The sequence below is a fragment of the Sminthopsis crassicaudata genome, chromosome 1 (genome assembly GCF_048593235.1).
Source record: "Sminthopsis crassicaudata isolate SCR6 chromosome 1, ASM4859323v1, whole genome shotgun sequence".
Lineage (NCBI taxonomy): Eukaryota > Metazoa > Chordata > Mammalia > Dasyuromorphia > Dasyuridae > Sminthopsis > Sminthopsis crassicaudata.
The window spans coordinates 555259768-555279478 of NC_133617.1; the positions used below are offsets into that span (position 1 = coordinate 555259768).

Sequence of the window (19711 nt, forward strand, 5' to 3'; positions counted from 1 at the left end):
GCTGATATGATTTTTCAAGATGATGTTTTCTGAGGCCATGATGAAGTCCAGGAGAGCTTCCAGGTGGGAAATGATCTTTGATATCAAAGTTGATACTAGTTGAATGATTTGATCCTTTCTGGGTTTCATTTTCTTCGGCTGCAAAATAAGAGGATAGAACTGAATCAGGATCATAGGTTTAGAATTGTAAAGGACCTTAGAGGCCAGTGAATCCAAACCCTTTATTTTTAGATGGGGAAATTGAGGCACATAATGGTTAAGTGGATTACCCAAGGTTACACAGCTAGTAATTGTTTGTGGCTGATTTTAACTTTAGTGACTTCTCCATCATAATGCATTTCCAGTTGCTCTTCAGTTTGTGTTGTTTCTTCTAATAGGGTTTTTCTCCTTATTACATGTCATTATATCCAGGACTTGACTTTACACAATGCCAGGGCTTGTAGAAAATACTTAGTAAATACTTATTGAATTTAATTACTAATTTATATTTGAGGATATTGCTACTGAGTGACTATCATTAGGATTAGTATTTTATTTTCCCAGTAAAGATAGTTACTTTTTATTAACTTTTTATTAACCTAATTACCTAAACAAACTACCTATGAAGACTTATAAAAGCAGAGCTTTTTAAGGTGTTCTCATTCTTTGTGTAGGAATGGATGAATAAATTATTAGTATGTCTTGAGAGAGAAATGCTGTGGTCAGTCTCCTTTTGGTTTTTGTCAGTATTGTGACATTAATTAGTCAAAATTCTTTAAAGTCACTGAAATCTTCAATCAGGATTTTCAGGGACTAAAATAGTTTCCTTTGTTTACAAATATGGTGTCTTTTAAGGTTCGTCATAAGGTAAATTATTATATTAATGAAGTGCAATGGTCCGGTCTAGCTCCTCTGAAGGGCTCAGAATAAGTCCTTGTCAGGATAAGCAAAAGTCCTTGCCCCACGTTGTGGACGCCAATATGTAAAGTTCTGTTGTCTCCAGAGACTGCCAATCGCTCTCTGGTCTAGAGGAGAGACTTCTTCCTCCAGAGAGCCGCCTCAAGTCTGGTCCAGACAAGACTCTATCTCTCCAGTGCCGTCCTCTTTTATCCTCCCAGAGAATGGGTGTGGGATAACGCAAGGGCTTCTGGGAAAAATTACTTCAACCAATGAACTTGCTCCTCCTAAGCATGCAAGCTCCTCCCCCAGGAGTTCACAAGTAAAACTCCCAGTAAAGGCCGGAACTAGAGAATTGTTAAGTACCAACTTAGCACTTAGTAAGAATCTAATATCTCATTATCTCATTAGCACTTAGTAAGAACCTAATATCTCATTATCTCATTAGCACTTAGTAAGAACCTAACAATGAAGTTTTATGTTTTATTACTTTTTCTGTTTTTCAGATGATCCTGCTGTCTGGGCAGGGCTAATGGCGGCCTGTTATGCTGATAACACATTGGCTCTCTTAAATAATGCACAGCCAAAGAGGACAGAGCTAGACATAGCACAGTTGACCACTATTTCTGCTACAGGTAAGTTAAAAAACTTTAAAAAAATTTTTAGTTGAAAACTTTTAGATTGAATTTAGGTATTTAAGTACAAAGAAATACATATTAATTTTGGAATACATTATTGTGTAAAATGCCTTAAAGTGTTTAAGTTATAATGGTTGTTTGCTATCTATCTGAAAACTTTTTCTTTTAAACTAACAGCTATACCTACCTATTTTAGGGAAAAAATTTTTACATTTCATTTTACCCACTGCAATATGACCAAAATAAAGGTTTTAGTAATTTGATTGGTCTTTTTTTGGTGGGGTTTGTAAATTAGCAAATTTATTGAGAATCATCAGGATAAAAAAAAAAGGTAGAACCAGCTTAGACACCAGTATTTTTTTTTTTGTTTGTTTGTTTGTTTTTTTGTTTTTTTACTATTTCTGGAATTTTTAATCTAGTTAGTCTAAACAAGTGTAGTTAACAATGTTCTGAGAGAAATTCTTTTCCTTGTCCTTGTGTTTTGATGTTTTAAATCCTTCAGTCTAATAAGCATAATAAGCACTTTTTTGGTTTGTTTTTAACTGCTTTAGCATTAGAAATGAATTACTCTAATTTTAAATTCAGCAGTATTTTTTTTTATTCTCAGATTATCTATAATTTGTTACAGGTCAATGTCAACCTTTTGTCATTTTCTGTTTCTTAGCTATCAGTAATAGCTAGCTGATGACAGTTTCCTTGATGGCACTACAATATTTGTCTTTGGAGAAGATTGAAATGCTTGATAAAGCAAAGAACCAAAGGCAGAATTAAATTAAAGCATCAAAAATAAGTAATATGGTTGTTGGGATTTTTTTTTTATCTTGATAAATTAAATTTTGATGAAATTAAATTTGATAACTTAAAATTTTTATTTTAAAAATTGGATATCTACTTTAGTACATGTCTTTAATACTAGAACTTTGATTGCTTCCCTCCCCCCTCTTCTGACTTGCTTACATTACACTAAAGAGTTATATATCATATCTTATAGGATTATAACAACACAGCTTGTTGGTTTTCAAATGAAATTTTTTGGAATTTTTCAATTGCTTGAAACCCTTAGCAATTCAGTATTAATCAGTGGCCAATAACTCAGACTATTATATGCAAGAAAGGTGATATAGTAGATAGTACTCACCCAAGACTTAACCCCTGGCCAATTTCGACCATTGGAGGTAGACAGTCGAGTAGTTCTACACATAGAACTTCCAATTCGAATGCTAATTTTATCAGAGGATGTACTTCATGCATGAGTTATCCTCTCTCTAGGACTAAAAACTGATGCCATTCCAGGGGGACTGAACCAAGCCACCCTAACGAACCTCCGCCCCGGAATCTACTATGGTCAAAGTAGATTTTTTTTTTTTTTGCAGAGAGACATATGAGTTCAGAGCCTACTTGTGGCAATTACAAGTAACCTAACCTTTTCATGCTTCAGGTAACTCCTTAGAATTTACCTATTAAGTCATATGTATATTTTCGTTTCTTCATAGAGGAAGTTTCTATACTGAGTTTTCCACATCAATAAAATCATTAAGCCTTTTCAAATTCATCTTCCACATGCAAGTCACTGTTGTAATGTAATATGAATCTGTTTTGTTTTTTTCTTTGTTTGACCCTTTCTATATTAATGGTTCTTTTCTCCCTAGATATTTATTTGACCATCAGAGGAACAAAGGATTCCCCAAAGTTTTTATTATTCTGATATTCTTAAGCAATGATTCAGTCCACTGGATTGTCAAGAAGACACACCAATAGCATAGACTCGGGAGAGAGACTAGTGATGGGTTTGGGGATTAACAAAGAGAGAAATATAGTTATATCCACCCACGTTGATCTAACGATAGTTGATCTAACAATACTTTTGTTGAAGGTGTCCAGATTAATTTATTGGGCATAACAATTCATATAATTGGTATGAGAAAACATGTATCCTCTGACTCAGAGCCCTGTGAGTCCTCAACTTGGCCTGATTTGGAGAGGGAGGGAGACAATATATATATAGAACTGAGTTTTAGGCAATTGGTTAGATGATAAAGGACTATGAAGTTTTATACTTCATATGTAGAGTATATGTGTATATATATATATACATACACACACACACACACACAGAGAGAGAGAGAGAGTGAATGTGTGTATGTATATATATATATATATATATATAGGGTAGATGAAGAGAGCTAGATGCTTTGGTCTAGAGTGTGTATAAACTTAACTGCCTTTGAGAACCCCAGTCTTGATGAGGCCAGTTAAGTCCTTAAACATGGAAGTTTGAAGAACTTCTTTGGTGCCTTTCATTTATCATTCTTTCTAGCTGCCTCACCAGTCCTCAAGATCTTAAAAGATATATTAATAAAATTCAGTTCAACAAACATATATTGTGTTTCAGATATTATGGTAGACTTTGGGGATTCAGACAAAAATGAAATAATTCCTGTTCTAAAGAACTTCCACTTTGCTATGGCAGGATGAATATTAAACTATATTTCCTTTATGATTTATTGACGATTCTGCAGTTTGTAGTATAATTAGGTAGGAGTATGATTTAGTTTTATATAAAAAGTAAAAGTAGGATAGGGTAAGTTCCAAATCCTTATCTTTTAAATATCATGTAAATTTTTGTGTGTGAGTGTTGGGAGTGGGGATATGTATATATGTGTGGGTGTATGTAAGAGAGAGAGAGAAAGACAGAGAGAGATTGGTTTTGATATCACAGATCTTTTTCAAGCTTATGGTAATGTTTCTTATACTCTTTTTTTTTTTAGGGTACCTCCCTGATAGTATTTATTATCTATTTACTCTTTAGCTTTTTAGAATATTAGAATTTAGAGAACATAGATAAATACACCATGGATTTGGGGTTTTTTTTTTTTTTTTTTTTGTTTTTATTTAGGAGGAAGGGTAGCCATAGGATGACTCTAGATTCAGTCAGTTGTGCAGTCTTTTCCTGAATCAGTTATCCAGATAGAAAGGCATCCATGTATCTCATGTGAGAATTACTGAGCACGCAATGTGGTATATTAAGATCTGTATTGTTGTTGCCTTCCATCCATATCCAAAGGCATCCTCAAGCTTTTGACACCTTTAACTTTGACTGTAAGGACTCTTGTTCATGGTCGGGAAATTTTCTTCCCTATTAACATTTTCATAATGATAATAATGGATAATTTTTAGCAGCTGATTACTTTTGTATAAACTTTAGTTAAATTGAAAAGAAAAATAAATTTGTTTTTATTTACAGTCAAAGAAAAAAATCTTCCCGAAAGCTATGTTCAGACTATTGAAAAGTGGTCTCTTTGTCAAGCTCTCACTGGTTTAATAGAAAAAGGGAAAATTTCCGAAGCTGAGGCTCTCTGCACAAAGGTACTGTAATAGGTTAAAATGAAATGACTTCTCACTACCTAAAGTTCTTGGAGAAAAGGATACTCTATAATTATTGTTTCTACTTTTAGAATAACACCTGGTTGGAAGAAATATGATACAGGGGTAAGAACACTGTAGTAGTGTGAAGATACCATTTGGAAAAGATTTTGAAATCAGGAATACTCTGCCATTAAGAAGAAGTCTTAACTAGTACCTCCTTAGCACTGTGAACAAGGCAATATTTTTACTTTTGATGGCTTCCCCAAACTATGCCACTTGCTATGTTAAGGATTCTTTTAGGATCCCAGCCCTCTCTTGTTAAATGAGATAGTACCTAAAGACTTTCAGGAAATTGCTTAAATGTTGGAGATGAAAAAAGCATTTTTTGGAGTCATTATAATATTGGATTTTATTTGTAAAGACTTAAACTTTTTTACTTTACCCATTCATACTTCTACTCAGTGATAGATACTTAATTCTGATAGATGGGTTGAATGGTGTTTGTATTCCTGTGTTCAAAATGGCTTTCAGTTCTTCCTAATAATCAATTTTGCAACGCAAAATGAATTTCTTGCTCTCTAACCATCAATCAAAGCTTTTCCACATGATCTAGAACATACAGCTTGAGTAATTATACATATTTTATTACCAGGACCATATGTTAAGCGTTTCCAAACTGGCAAAATTTTATTAAAGCTTTACTTTAATATCACCTTCAGCGATCTGTGATTTCATCAGCATGGGAAATCCCTGCACCAGTACAGAATAAAGATCATTACAATAGAATCATTTATAACTTCATAAATAAGTTTTATAATATAGAGAATTTTTCCATGGTTACACAACTAGTGAATGGTAGAGGTAGGATTTAAACTTAGACCTTCCTTACTCCAGATCCACTATTCAGTGCAGTATGTTATATTACCTCTCATTTCCCCCCTTTACTTATTATTTTTGGCTTACCAGGGTGTTTCCAAATATCTTGGCAAGACTCTGACATTAATAAAAGATAAATGTGTTCTTTTCATTAGAATCTTTAAAATCTCATGTTAGAATAAAAGGAAGTAGTATAGCAAGGTCAAGAAAATGTACCTTTTTATATATCTTGACACCTAAGGGAGGGATTTTTGATAATTCTGAATCTCCCCTTTGATGGAAGGAAAGGGAAAAATTCCTGCTGATGGAAAAATATGTTCGATTAAGGTATGGTGATTTGGAGTTAACTTTTTCCTTTTATGCTTAGTTTAGTAATTTACTTCCAGACTAATCATTTTTTAAGATCTTAGCTGAGGTCATAAATTAAAGTGTCATACGAAATCAAATTTAGTTGTGTTATAAAAATGAAGGAACAATGGGTTAATAGTACTTATAGTATGAGGAAATTTCAAAAAGTTTTGGGGGATATCTTCATGAAGTTTTTATAATTATCAGTTCTCAGTAAGAATGGGATAAATTTTTTTTCTAACCAAAATTGTGTCTTAACTATTTTCAACAGGTTAAATTTTCTTAATTGGATGTTTTTAGGTTAAAATTGAAACTAATAGGACTTAACATTATAGGTTTGAACCTATGTAAGCTAATTAATTTTATTCAAATTTAATATAAATCATCATTTAGACTTTGGTTAGTTTGATATTCCAAAAGTTCATCTAATGATTGTTGGAAATTTTTTTCCCCCCATAGAAACAATGTCATAAATGGTTATCAAGTTCCCAAGTCTACAAAGCTTATATACTTCATACTACAGCTGAAGTACAGCAGTAACTATCCTTGCATGATTATGAATACTGGCAGCAGAGAACTTTGTGTTATAGAAGAGAAAGAGAAAGGGAAAGACAAGGAATGTATTCCACATTTCCTGGGTTGACCCAGACAAAATTTTTGAATTGGATAGTTTTTTTTGTCTTTGATATTGACCTTTTCTTGTTCATTTCTTGTTCTGTGCTTCTAATGAAGCATCATACTCATTTAATACTCCTATGTAGTTTTTCCTTCCTAAATGTAGTGGAATGGACACTTGGTATATCTGAGCCTTGGGCTTTAATTATGCTTCTGACCCTCACTAGTTGTCCAATAAGGGATAAGTCACTTGAATTCCCTGAAATGGGCATATGGAATTATAATCTAAATTCACAAGGTTTTTATTTGTATCAAATCAAACATTATATACAAAGGTTTTCTAACCCTAATACACCACTTAAATGTCAGTTGTTATTCTAATTATTATTATTCACTTCTGTAGGCCATTAAAAAAGATCACCAATTTTTTTCTCTTTTAATATTTAAGTATCTAGCTGAACTCATTAACATTAAGGACTAATGGCATCTTCTTATTCTCCTAGTAATGTTGTCATTATTTAAAAATGACTTTGTAAAATCTCTATTTTAGTAGTATTTCAGACAGTAAAGCAAAAAAATGAAATTTTAGATTGTTCAGAGAAATATATTTTAGGGCAGGAACCACTTATGTAGGCCAGGCCTTGCTTGGGAGTTGTTATACAGTGTTTTTTCCTCCTACAATTTCTTTTTTTCTTACAATTCTGAACTCATAGATTTATAAATGATCCAAGACTTTTTTGTTCTTTTTCTAATTTTTTAGGGTATTGTCTATTTTTTCCTCCTTTCTTTTCAAGCTGGAAGAATGAGGTACAGGTTTTTTGAATACCTAGACTTTGTCAACTATTTATAAGCTGGAGGTCATCAACATGTGCTTTTAAAAGGCAACTACACAAGTCAATACAAATCTGTTACCATTGTTGGGAATAAAGCTGATATTTATGTCATTTATGTCATCTTCCTAGATGAAACATGTAATTCAACATTTAGTGTTAGAATTTATTATTTCAGAATGACAATTTAAAAAAATATACACCATATATTGGTTTGAGTAATGAATAGTGAATTAGATGATATGTTCTGTATTTTATCTGAAGTTTCCATACTATAGCAGAGTTAATGGCTTACTTTTAAAGAATGAACATACTTTCATTATTTTTCAACTAAACTATATTCTTTGAGAATTTTTTCTCCACTTGGGAAAGTAGCAATGATGTGTGTGTGTGTGTGTGTGTGTGTGTGTGTGTGTAATTTAAGAAATTGTTTGTTGTTCTTCTGACTTTATTTTTATTTATTTTTAGCATTTAAAAAGTAGCCATGACCAACCAGCTGTCTTCCTGCTTTTAAGGCAAATTCAATGTAAACCTCTACTGCAGGCACAGAAACATCTTCCAGATGCTGTTCTGGAAGAGCTGCAAAAAACAGTTGTATCCAATTCAACATCATTTTCAGCTTGGCAGGTAAATTATTTTCTCTTTTTTTTTTTTTTTTTTTTTTCTAGCTCTAATTAGGTACTTTAGAATACCTAAGTAAGTGATAGCATTGAAGAGTTATTTTTCTTAAGCAACTTTGTATTGAGGAAATCACTTAAACTCAGTTAAAAATAAAGAAAAAATAATTGTAGTCAAAAGATTGAGAATTGGATTCTCATTGTAGCTCATTCATTAACTGCTTTGCTTCTTTGGGCCTCTATCTGCTTTTTTTTTCTCCCTGTATAATTTAAGGATTAGATTAGATGTTCCTTGACATTCCCTCTGGATCAGCTGTTTTTTGTTCTGTGACTTTAAAATTTGGTCAGTTTTTACTGAGTTATTCCCCTACAAAATGCACTGCCTTTTTAAGTATGTCTTCCCAATAGATAGTGCTATTCCACATTACTTTTTAACTCTGCTGTTGTTTTTGAATAAGCTATATCCATTCAGAGCCTTGCAGGTTGCTGTTGTGATTTTTAGTTTCTAAAAGTCAAAAGCGGCTGAAAAAATAGAACTATCAGTTAATTCTTAAATTTAGCCCAAGTTTAAGAAAAGTCTAAGAGTGGGAAGAAATAAAACTATGGTAGAAAATATTTGGGTGAAGATCAGTGAAGTCAGAAATAGACATATGTTTGCCATTGGAATTCATTATATATGGCATAGAATAATTTAGAGGAATCTACAAGAAGAGTTGTGAAAATGGATTACTAGTGTGCCACAGTGATATGATATAGTAGTTATGGGAAACTTAAAGTTACTCATATGTCTATTGGAACTTTCTCTTTTTGACACAAGCAGAATTTCTTGACTTGGCTTAAGGAAAATCTCATCCTTCAAAAGGTAGAGAAATAAATGAGAAATTTGATTTTTACCAACAGGGAGGAACTGGTTGCTGGGATTCCAGTGATGGCTATTTAGGGTCAAGTGATCCATTCCACCTTAAAATTTGTGAGAAAGAAAGTTAGTTAGTCCAGTGTGAATCCTAGATTAAGAAAAGAGCACTTTTTTTGGGGAGGGCTGAGGCAATTGGGGTTAAATGACTTGCCCAGGGTCATACAACTAGGAAGTGTTAATGTCTGAGACCAGATTGAACTCGGGTCCACCTGACTTCAGGGCTGGTACTCTATCCACTGTGCCACCTAGCAATCCTGGGAAAAGCACTTTTCAAAAGATTCAGAGTAAGGACAAGTAGGATTCCATAAACTAAAATTCTACAGGGAAAGTAACTCCAATAGAGACTTTTTTCTGAGTTTATAGTGATATAATGATGGACTATTTTCTACTTATTCTTTCTCACCCTTGTCACAGGATCAGTCTCTCTTCATTTTTATTCCTGTTAATGATATCTTTTATTCCCTGCCTTCTTCAAACTTCATCATTTCTTATGTATTGTGTTTCTCCGTTGCCTTATGTATGATACTCATTTTCAGTTCTTTGGAGACTATTATGTTTCATAGAAAAAAACACATAACAACACTAATAGAATAATAATATTAAAAAGAAAGACCTTTGTTTCTGAAAAAAAGTTTGGCGTCATTAAGAATTTGGTAATTTCTTGAATGCAGTCCAACCTGTACTGTTCCCTTCTTCTTGTTTAATTCTAGACTAAACTTATTGTAAATATTTTAAAAAATATTCAGGTATTAGTAGCAAAAGTACTTTTAACAGCTTCTTTAGAAATGTCTATTTTCCTTGCAGCAACCATGTGAGTTTAGATACTTTATCTTTGTGAAAAAGACAGTTATCTTCTAGGTATCTTGTAGGCAAATGGCCAGCCTAGTTAAAGTTAATTCCATTTTGATGTAACTCTTGTTGCCAAGCTTGGGAAAGTATATATATTTAAGGCACTTTATAGACTTTAAAGTGCTATATGAACATCAATTATTATTATGTTGTTATTATTTGAAGTATATTTTACTATCACACTGTATATTTCACTACATACTCATTGTTACTTAAGACTAAACTGAACTTGCCTAAAATTTTGTGGTGTTGTTAATTAAACTGAAGGAAAATAAGATGTTCTTGTTATTTGTTCAAACATCAGAAAAAATTTAAGGGAAATTTTGATATAGATATTTGTTTGTTTACAGATATTTTACACATTCATTCCAATCTTTAACCTGCTTGTCAAGATCACTGAAAAGTATCAAACATTGTATTATTAAATTTAAGCTTAAAAGGCTCTTTTTGATAAAATCTTTGCTTGAAAAATGGTATATGGTTTAGTACACTTAAATTCTAGATGCAGAGTATGACGCTTTCAATAAGTTTTGTTAGTGTCTTATGATTGAAGATTAGATACTGCAGTAGATGCGCTCTCCTTGTTTTTTTTTTATAGCCACTTAAAATTTCAGAAGACCCCACCCCACCCTACCCCAACCCTCCTGGGCTTCAGAATAAGGGCAGTTCAAGTGGGATATGGATTTGCAGAATTGAGTAAAGAATCTGCCACTCTCTAGGCATGTATTGTGCTTTCAGTATCAATATAATCTATAATTTAATAAAAGTTGTACCTACTCCAAAGGTGTGATGAAATTGTTGAGGGTGGGGAACCAAATTGCTTAATAAATTTAATACCAGAAATGGTTAACAGACTGATAGTTGATTGGTATAAATAAAATTAAAACCTGGTTTCTTCCTTTCCTCTAGTGGTTAGCACAGGTCTATCAGTCTCAGGGAATGATGGGCGCTGCAGAGATGTGCTACAGAAAGAGTCTCCAGGTGGCATCTCAGCAGGGTAATTGGAATGGAAAACTCTCAAGTCTACTGAGACTGGCATTACTTGCCTTGGAAGTTTGCATGGTAAGATTCTTTTATAATTATTATAATGAATAATTGTTCCATTTCCCAGTTGTACACAAGCTTCTTGAAGGTAAGGGTTGTTTTTTCAATTGGTCTTTTTTATCTTTAGCACCCATGAGCCTTTCACATAATATATGTTTGTTGCATTGAATTGTTAAGTTGATGATAACTATTTGGCATAGTTATATTCTGAAAAGCTTCTGTTATTCTTTCTTTAACTTTGGTTACCTTTTAAACATCATGTCATTTTAGACTTGTTAAACTCCATGAGCAGAGAGAAGAGTTCAGTCGGCGAGAGAAACTTAAAATTACGATTTTGTTTTATGACTGTTCAACCAAATGTTAGTAAAAAAAAAACACCTAATCTTATATTTTGTGGTAATGATATATGATAGAAGTAACCAAAAGTGGATTATTAATACTTCAGATTTCCATTTTTGTTCAGAATGCGTCATTAATTTTTTACTTCCCTTATAGTGTTTGTACTGGGAGGGCACTTAAGGATCTATTCTCACATCTTTAATAAGGACAGTGATGTATAGGATATAAAATGACATGTCTAGGTTTACACAGCAAAGTGAGCAGCAGTTGTACTGGAACCATGTTTCTTGACTCTCAATTAACTGCTCTTTGTATTATACCATGTACCATTATCTTAGCTATGAGTTTTCCTTATAACAGTTTAATCCCTTTAGTGCCAATAGCTTGTTAGAAAAATATCACCACCTAAATGACAGTTTCCCTCCATCTTTACACTCAATTGCCTAATGACTTAGACATGACCTTAAGTTTTCAAAGTCCATCACAAAAAAAAGTGTTTTATCCTGTTCTGCCATAAGGACATGATGATAACCTGTTTTTATTCAGTAAACAAAGTTTTCTGCTGTATGCCAGAGATCTTTTAAAGCTTTTTATTTTTCAAAACATATGTATGGACAATTTTTCAACTTTAGCCCCTGCAAAACCTTGTGTTCCAATTTCCACCCCTTTTCCCCATACCCTCTCCTAGATGGCAAGTAGTCCATTATACATTAAACATGGTAGAAATATATGTTAAATCCAATACATGCATACATATTTATACAATTATCATTCTGCACAAGAAAAATCAACTCAAACCAATAAAAAAAATGCAAGTAAACAATAATAAAAAGTAAAATGCTCTTGTAAACCACACTCAGTTCCCACAGTCCTCTCTTTGGGTGTAGATGGCTCTCTTCATCACTGAACAATTGAAACTGGTCTGGATCATCTCATTGTTGAAGAGAGCCACTTCCATTAGAATTGATCATCGAATAATCTTGTCGTGTATAATGATCTCATGGTTCTGTTCATTTCACTTTGTATCGATTCATGAAAGTCTCTCCAGCCCTCTCTGAAATCATCCTGTTGGTCATTTCTCACAGAACAATAGTATTCCACAACATTGATACTATAATTTATTCAGCCATTCTCCAATTGATGCATATCTATTTAATTTCCAATTTCTTGCCACTACAAAAAGGGCTGCTACAGACATTTTTGCACCTGTGGATCTCTTTCCCTTCTTTAAGATCTCTTTGGGATATAAGTCCAGTAAGAAACACTGTTGGATCAAAGGGTATTGTGTGCAGCGATCTTGTGCCAGGTACTGGGAAGAATTAACAATTTTACATCTGACACTGTCCTGAAGTGGGGCGAGTATTTCAGGCCTTGGGAACCAGATATTCAGAGATTAGGGATGACAGTAGGTATTCAGGCAGAGTGTATTCTAGATTGGCTACAGTGTTTAAAATGAGTGAAATATGGTAAAGGTAGAAATGTAACATGGTACCATATATGAAGAACATTTGAGGACTAGACAGGATGAACTCTTAAAAAAAAATTAAAAAGAAAAAACAAAACTTTCTTCCAATAGAAGTTAGAATAAAATAATGATTCTTACAATTTGTATCTAACCACAAGGATATTATTCCCTTAGGCAAAATAGGTGTTAAAAGTAATAAGTCAATTGAGGATACTTGGTCAAATGAGATAATGTATATAAAATGCTATATAAATAAATGTCTTATGTTGTTATGATAAAATTAATAGTTTCATAGTAAAATAGTATGTCCTTGTTTTGCTAATTTTTATAGAATTCATCTACATATTGCAGGCTATTTTGTATGAGGCCATTGTCCTATGTTATATGTGCTAATATTGTAATCTTTCCTTGCAGTAAATTCTTTTTGTTAATATTACAAAATACTTTATGATGAGATTACAGATAGAATAATAATAGCAGACAATTGTAGAGCATTTTAATGATAGGTAGCATGTTACATATTCATTATCATAGTCAAAGTTCATAACCCTTTGAGGATAAGGGATATGGTTAATATTATTCCCAATTTTACACATGAAGGAACAAGCTTATAGAAACTAACTGACTTACTATATATGGTCACATCAGAAGTAAAATTTGAATATATGGTTGCCAACTCCTGGACTAGCACATGCTAGCCACATATACCATAGGAGGATACAAAAATACCAAGTTACATTAAAAAGATATTTGCTTTGAATTTCTTAGTGATTAAAGCAGGATATTTGATTCTTGAAAACTTCCCTGTTTAGTATAATTTTAAAAGAATTGACCCAGTCCTGATTTCTTTGACTAGATAATTTAGAATGTATCATTAACTCCATCTTTAGAGCAAACACTTCATGATTTTCATTCATTTCCTATTTTTAGTTTATTTAAATGGTTTCCCCTTAAATTATTGCCCAAATTACTCATGGGTGAATTGTCTTTGGATTTTATTGGTTTAACTTCTATTTCAGTTTTGATTGCAACTTAATGTTTGAAACCAATGTTCTTTCTATTCCATTAAAATACTCAGAAATCAATGCTCTTTGAATCTTAGAAACCACAGTTTCAGATATATTATGGAAGATTTTCTAAGACTTAAAAAAAACTTATTTAGGGGCAGCTAGGTGGAGCAGTGGATAGAGCACCAGCCCTGAATTCAGGAGGGCCCGAGTTCAAATATGGTCTCAGACACTTAACACTTCCTAGCTGTGTGACCCTGGGCAAGTCACTTAACCCCAGCCTCAAAAAAAAAATGTTTTTTTTTCAAGGCAATAGCCATCATTTTCTCTTTTATTGTTTCCCTTTAGAAATGAACATTTTTTTTCTGAGGCATTAAATAATGTAGCAGAACTAAAATTTGTATTTTTTGGTGAGATGTGCACATAGTCACACCTATATGTAAAACATACATGTTGATTTTTTTCCCCCTAGTTAATTAAAATTTGATTAATGCCTCTTGCTTAATGATTTTTCTTTTAAAGGAAAAACCCTGTAAACATCTGAGTAAACATTTTCTTTATTAATAAATCATTTTGCATCACTTTACTGCTGAGAGGACTTGCTAAAAATGTTTGTAACACCATCTTTCTTTTTGACAGTATTTACAAGTTGATACCTAGAAATATAGATTTATCATGTATCGTGTTTTTTTTTTTTTTTGCAAAAAGTATGTTACTTTTTCTGATTACAGATAAAGATCATTTTCAACATTTATTTTTTATAAGATTTTGAGTTTTAAATGTTTTTCCCTTTCTCCCTCCTTCCTCAAACCAGCCAGCAATCAGATATAGATTCTACCTGTACAATCATGCTAAATATTTCCACATTGGTCATGCTGTAAAAAAAGAAACAACAAAAGGAAAAAATCCACAAAAGGAAAAAAAAGTGAAAAATAATATGCTTTGTTCTGCATTCAGACTTCATAGCTCTTTCTCTGGGTGTGGATAGAATTTCTATCATGAGTCTTTTGGAATTGTTTTGAATTACTGTATTGTTACACACAGTTGATCCATCACACAATATTGGTGTTACTACATACAGTTCTGGTTCTGTTCACATCACTCAGTATCAGTTCATGAGTAGTTTTAAAATCTAGTTAATACTAATTAAGTTTTACATATGTAATAGAAGAAAAGATTATCCAAATGATGATTAGACACTTTTTGAAATCAAAATGGAATAATGATGCATTTTGTCATACTTTATTTTAGTCTACCCAGTAAACTTGAAATAAAATTAAAATTATTATCTTTTCCTTTCTTTTACATTTTCATAGGCTGATATTTCAAATGATCACTGGCCATCTTTGGTTGAGGAAGCTACAGCTGAAGCACTGAAACTTTGCTTTTGCCCACTGGCTCTTTTGTTGCAAGCTCTGTTACAGTTTCATCGCAAAATAGGAGCAAGGTACATCATCAAGTTATAGTCTACAACTGTTTTTCCCATTTAACATTTTCCTTTACCATCTTTCTAATCATCATCTAAAAGGAAGATAGATAAACACACACTCACACACACACAGATTATTGTCAACCTGAAAAAATGCCTCTAGTTACATTCCATAGTTTCAATCCATAAATGTCAACGTTTCTGTCACTTATTTGGCAGAAGGTCTAAAAGGCATACTTTACTTATGTATGTTTATATTTATATATATAAATTAGGATAAATATAAAGTGTTGATGTCCTGTGGGATGTAGGGGAGACCTGATTTGGTATATTTAATGTGGAGAAGAAAAACTTAGTTGACTAGAGGCCAATGGTACAGTGCCAATGCAGTCTACTAGGAGTTAAGAATGAGAGTCTGGCCTTTGATTTCTCAGATGTAAAATACTCCTGCTATAGAAATTCTTCATCAGTGCATCTCAGCAATTTGAGGAGTTATCTGAGAGCACTGAAAAATTGAGTAATCTGTCAGTGGTCACAAAGTTATATGTGTCAAGAGGCAGGACCAGAACCCAAGTATTTCTACCTCCAAAGTTAGTCCTTGTTCTCTAATGCAAACTTAAGCTGTATTAATTATTGTATTTATTAATGACAATTATTGTAACCTAGATTAAGAAATACTTTGTTATTGTATCCTGCTTTCTAGAGCTCCCAAGTTGGGGCCACAAAATGTATTGTCCTTTCTCGAGCCCCCACGCCAAGGTGTTGTGTGCTTTCTAGAGCCCTCAAGTTGGGGTGACAAGACACACTGTGCTTTCTAGAGCCCCCATGCTAGGGTGAAAAAACATACTGTCTTAGTGGAGGAGTGATGAGGTGAGACTTCCAAGGATGGTTAAAATATGGAGTACGTTTATTCCAAGGTCTTCCCCTTTTATATACCCTAATACACATGTGCTAAGTATATACTGCACACGTGGAACCACATGAACAACTTATTATTGTGTGTAGTTGCCACCTGATATCATTCTGCTTCAATTACAACACAGGTTATCACTGCCTCCTGACTTATCAAGAGAGCCAAGAACCTTTAGGAGAGATAGGGAGCCAAACCAGACATTGTTAGCAGGTTGCCTCTGGGCTGAAGGGTCTCATACCTCATCCAGAATTCCCCCATTATCTGTGGCCTTCTACACTTTGTAATGCTTAGACCAACTGGGAATATTGTTTTCAATTCAGAATATCTTCTTTTAAGTAAAGCATTGTGATACTAAGTTGTGGCTTGGAAACTTAGATTTGAGAAATAGTTGAAAGAGTGAGAAATGTCTAGCTTGGAAAAGGGAAGTCTGCAGGTGAGTATTTAAACATTTGAAGATCTACGTTTGAAGGCTCAAACTCACATCTCATGTTAAGTTTAATTTAAAGAACATTTCTTATGTGCCTACTTTTTGCTACTTTGAAGGCAGACCTAGAAGCAAACACCTTAAATAATAGAGGGGGAGATTTTTTCCTAACAAAATTGTTCCAAAAATGGTTACATTGAAAATTATTGACCTTTCTCTTATTGAAACTTTTCAAGCAGAAGCAAACTCTGATTTCAGGGAGATGTAAAAGGGACACTTGTTTTACCTGCAGGGTTGGGCCAAGTAGACCTCTACTGAAATTCCGAGAAATAACAGTGCACTTAATGGATTTGGATGAGTGGAAGCTTTAACAGAGGGGATGACTTAATTTTTAAACCATTCCACTATATTTTTAGTCAAATATTAGACAAATAAAAGTGTTGTCTCCCTCTAAGCATCTGACTGATTATATAAAAGTCAAATGAAAGGAAATTATGTTATTAACATGTTACTGGTTTAAATATTTTATTTGTATCCCCTCCATCTTGTAAATAATATATAAGCATTTATTCATTAAAATCTATTCAGTTATGGAAGGTTTTCTAAAAACTAAATTACTCAGTAGTCTTTTTTTTTCCCCCTTATAGACAAAAAGGGATATTTATCTATGTAGTCTAGTAGGGGATCAGACCCTTCTTGTTAGCCTTTTGTGCAACTTTTTTGTCTTTTCCCTTGTTCCATTGTATATCAGAAAAAAAAAAAAAGTATGCATTTTTTTTGTTCAAAAGTGGCCAGAATTAATACATTATTTTCTTCATTTTGAAAGATTTGAATTAAAAATTCATTGTTAGGTAGGATTATATCTGCAAAATAAGAAATTAGAAAATAGGGATTTTATGGTGGGTAAGGTGTGAAATGGTTGGTATTGCTTAGGTTGCTATAAACATCAATTCTTATTTTCTCAGGGAGACACGGCGGCTGTTGGAGAGAATAGTATATAAGCCTGGGTATCCCAAATCTATTGTATCAGTTGCACGCTGGTATCTGCTGAGACATTTGTATGCCAAAGATGATTATGAATTAATTGATGTAAGTAATTGATTTAATTTCAAGGCAATTCATCTCTATCTTAAGGATTTTAGCATTAAATTTTATAATTTTCCTGTTTAAAGAAAGTATACATGCAATACTGACAAACAGTACAATCTCCTCAAGTTTCAGGAGTATTCATACATCAATCACAAGTTGCCTTTTCTAGTTGTTATCTTGCTATGAATCATGAGAAATTCCCACCTTTCTAAAAAGTTTAATATTCTTTTGAGCATAGCTCATTTTTGATTTGCCTCTGCACTTTAAGTGTGTGTGTGTGTGTGTGTGTGTGTGTGTGTGTGTGTGTGTGAGAGAGAGAGAGAGAGAGAGAGAGAGAGAGAGAGAGAGAGAGAGAGAGAGAGAGAGAGAGAGAGAATAATGAGAATATATATGTGTGGAGGTTGAAAGGGATATTCGGGAGGTGATATTTCAAAAGGAAGCATAAGAAAACAAGGAGATAAAGAACAAACACTAGCCTGGACTCTGAAAGAGGGAAATGGTCATTGGCATTGATATTCCTTTCTAAAGTTTGAGCCTCCACTTAAGAATTTTTTAAGGAGAGAATAACCCTCTTTATAATCTACATTTAAAGGGAAGTCTTTGAAATGATGTAGAATGTAATGTTTTTATTGGATATCACAATGTTGAAAGAAAATAATTTTCCTGCTTATTTTTGCTTTATTTTTTAGAAGATGAAGAAAGTAGTAATTTTTAAGCTTCTTTAAATGATCACAATACCATGTGTGTCAGTTTGTATTGAGCTTTCCCATCACAAATACAAAGCAAGATGTGCACATGTGCATTAATAAAGATAGGAGAGGTTTTTTTTTTTTTTTTTTTTTTTTAATGTATGCCAAAGTGAGGCTGCCTTAGCTGTACTTAAAAATGATTAAAAGTATATTCAAGTGCAAGCATTTGCAAATAAGCTATTGTGGGACCAGCTATTTTAAAATTTTACCAGGTTTCATAGAAATATACTAGGCCAATTAATGGAAAATGCTAGGAATCTAGAGCCTCTAGCTAGCTGAACTTGTAATAGGAAAAATCTTTTAGCTATATGGTCCCAGTGTTATTTTGAAGCTAATTTATGATTCTGAGGTTAAAAGTCTTGCTTCCTTTTTAAGGAAGCAATTTAAAAATCTCTTTTTTAATTCTCTATCTTTACAAAGTGAAGGAGAGAAGGAATTTTACTGAGTAGTTTTTTTTTTTTTTCCTTATAGACAAAAAGGAATATTTATCTATGTAGTCTAGTAGGGGATCAGACCCTTCTTGTTAGCCTTTTGTGCAACTTTTTTGTCTTTTTCCTTGTTCCATTGTATATCAGAAAAAAAAAGTATGCATGTTTAGTAAAGTTTTATGAGTGTTGTCTGTTATTGCAACGTGTATATTATTTTTGCTTGTAGAGCCAAACGCTCAGAAAACTGTCCTAATAAAATGTGTCTGGCCTAAAATTAATATTAGTCGTTAACATAATTAAAGGAAAAGAAAATCATGTAAAATTTGAAAAAAAATATATGTGTGTGTATATACATATATATATATATATGTATATACACACACACATGCATATATATGTGCAAAAACTAAATAAAAGCCAAAAAATACTATTTAAATAGAAGAAATGCTAATTGTCTTAAGAAAAAAAGCATTCTTAGTGGGAAATGTGTTATGCTAGAAATTAGAAGACTTAGGTTTTCTAGTATTATGTTGTTAGATATTGTGTCTGTCTCTTTATGACCCTATTTCAGGTTTTCTTGGCAGATATTATAATGCTCTGCCATTTATTTCTGCAACTTGTTTTACAGATAAGGAAATTGAAGTAAAGTGACTTGCCCAAGGTGGCACAAATAGTAAAGTGTGTGAGGCCAAATTTGGACTCAGAAAGATGAGTCTTCTTGATGCCAGGCCCTACACCACTAGGATTGTACCAATGATTTATCTAAATAATTGCAAACAGGTCACTTATCAGGGCTATGATAATTTCTATTCAGCCTGCCTTGTGGGGTGACTATGAAGAAATATGATGTTTGTTAAATTGGTGAATCAAATATGTACTTTTTTTTTTTTTTT

At 32.8% G+C, this 19711-nt stretch overlaps 1 protein-coding gene across 7 annotated transcripts in view; it reads left to right on the forward strand.

Moving 5' to 3' along the window:
* Positions 1-19711, forward strand: part of SKIC3 (SKI3 subunit of superkiller complex) — a 114030-nt gene that overhangs the window by 89183 nt on the left and 5136 nt on the right. For 5 of the 7 annotated variants that reach the window (XM_074282038.1, XM_074282040.1, XM_074282039.1 and 2 more), the window contains 6 exons: positions 1383-1511; positions 4759-4880; positions 8018-8176; positions 10841-10993; positions 15103-15233; positions 17518-17641. In XM_074282038.1, the coding sequence (XP_074138139.1) occupies positions 1383-1511; positions 4759-4880; positions 8018-8176; positions 10841-10993; positions 15103-15233; positions 17518-17641 (818 nt within the window). Of the gene's footprint in view, positions 1-1382; positions 1512-2887; positions 2953-4758; positions 4881-4969; positions 7977-8017; positions 8177-10840; positions 10994-15102; positions 15234-17517; positions 17642-19711 lie in introns of those variants that run through there. The other 2 variants (XM_074282043.1, XM_074282044.1) reach the window with 2 other exon arrangements.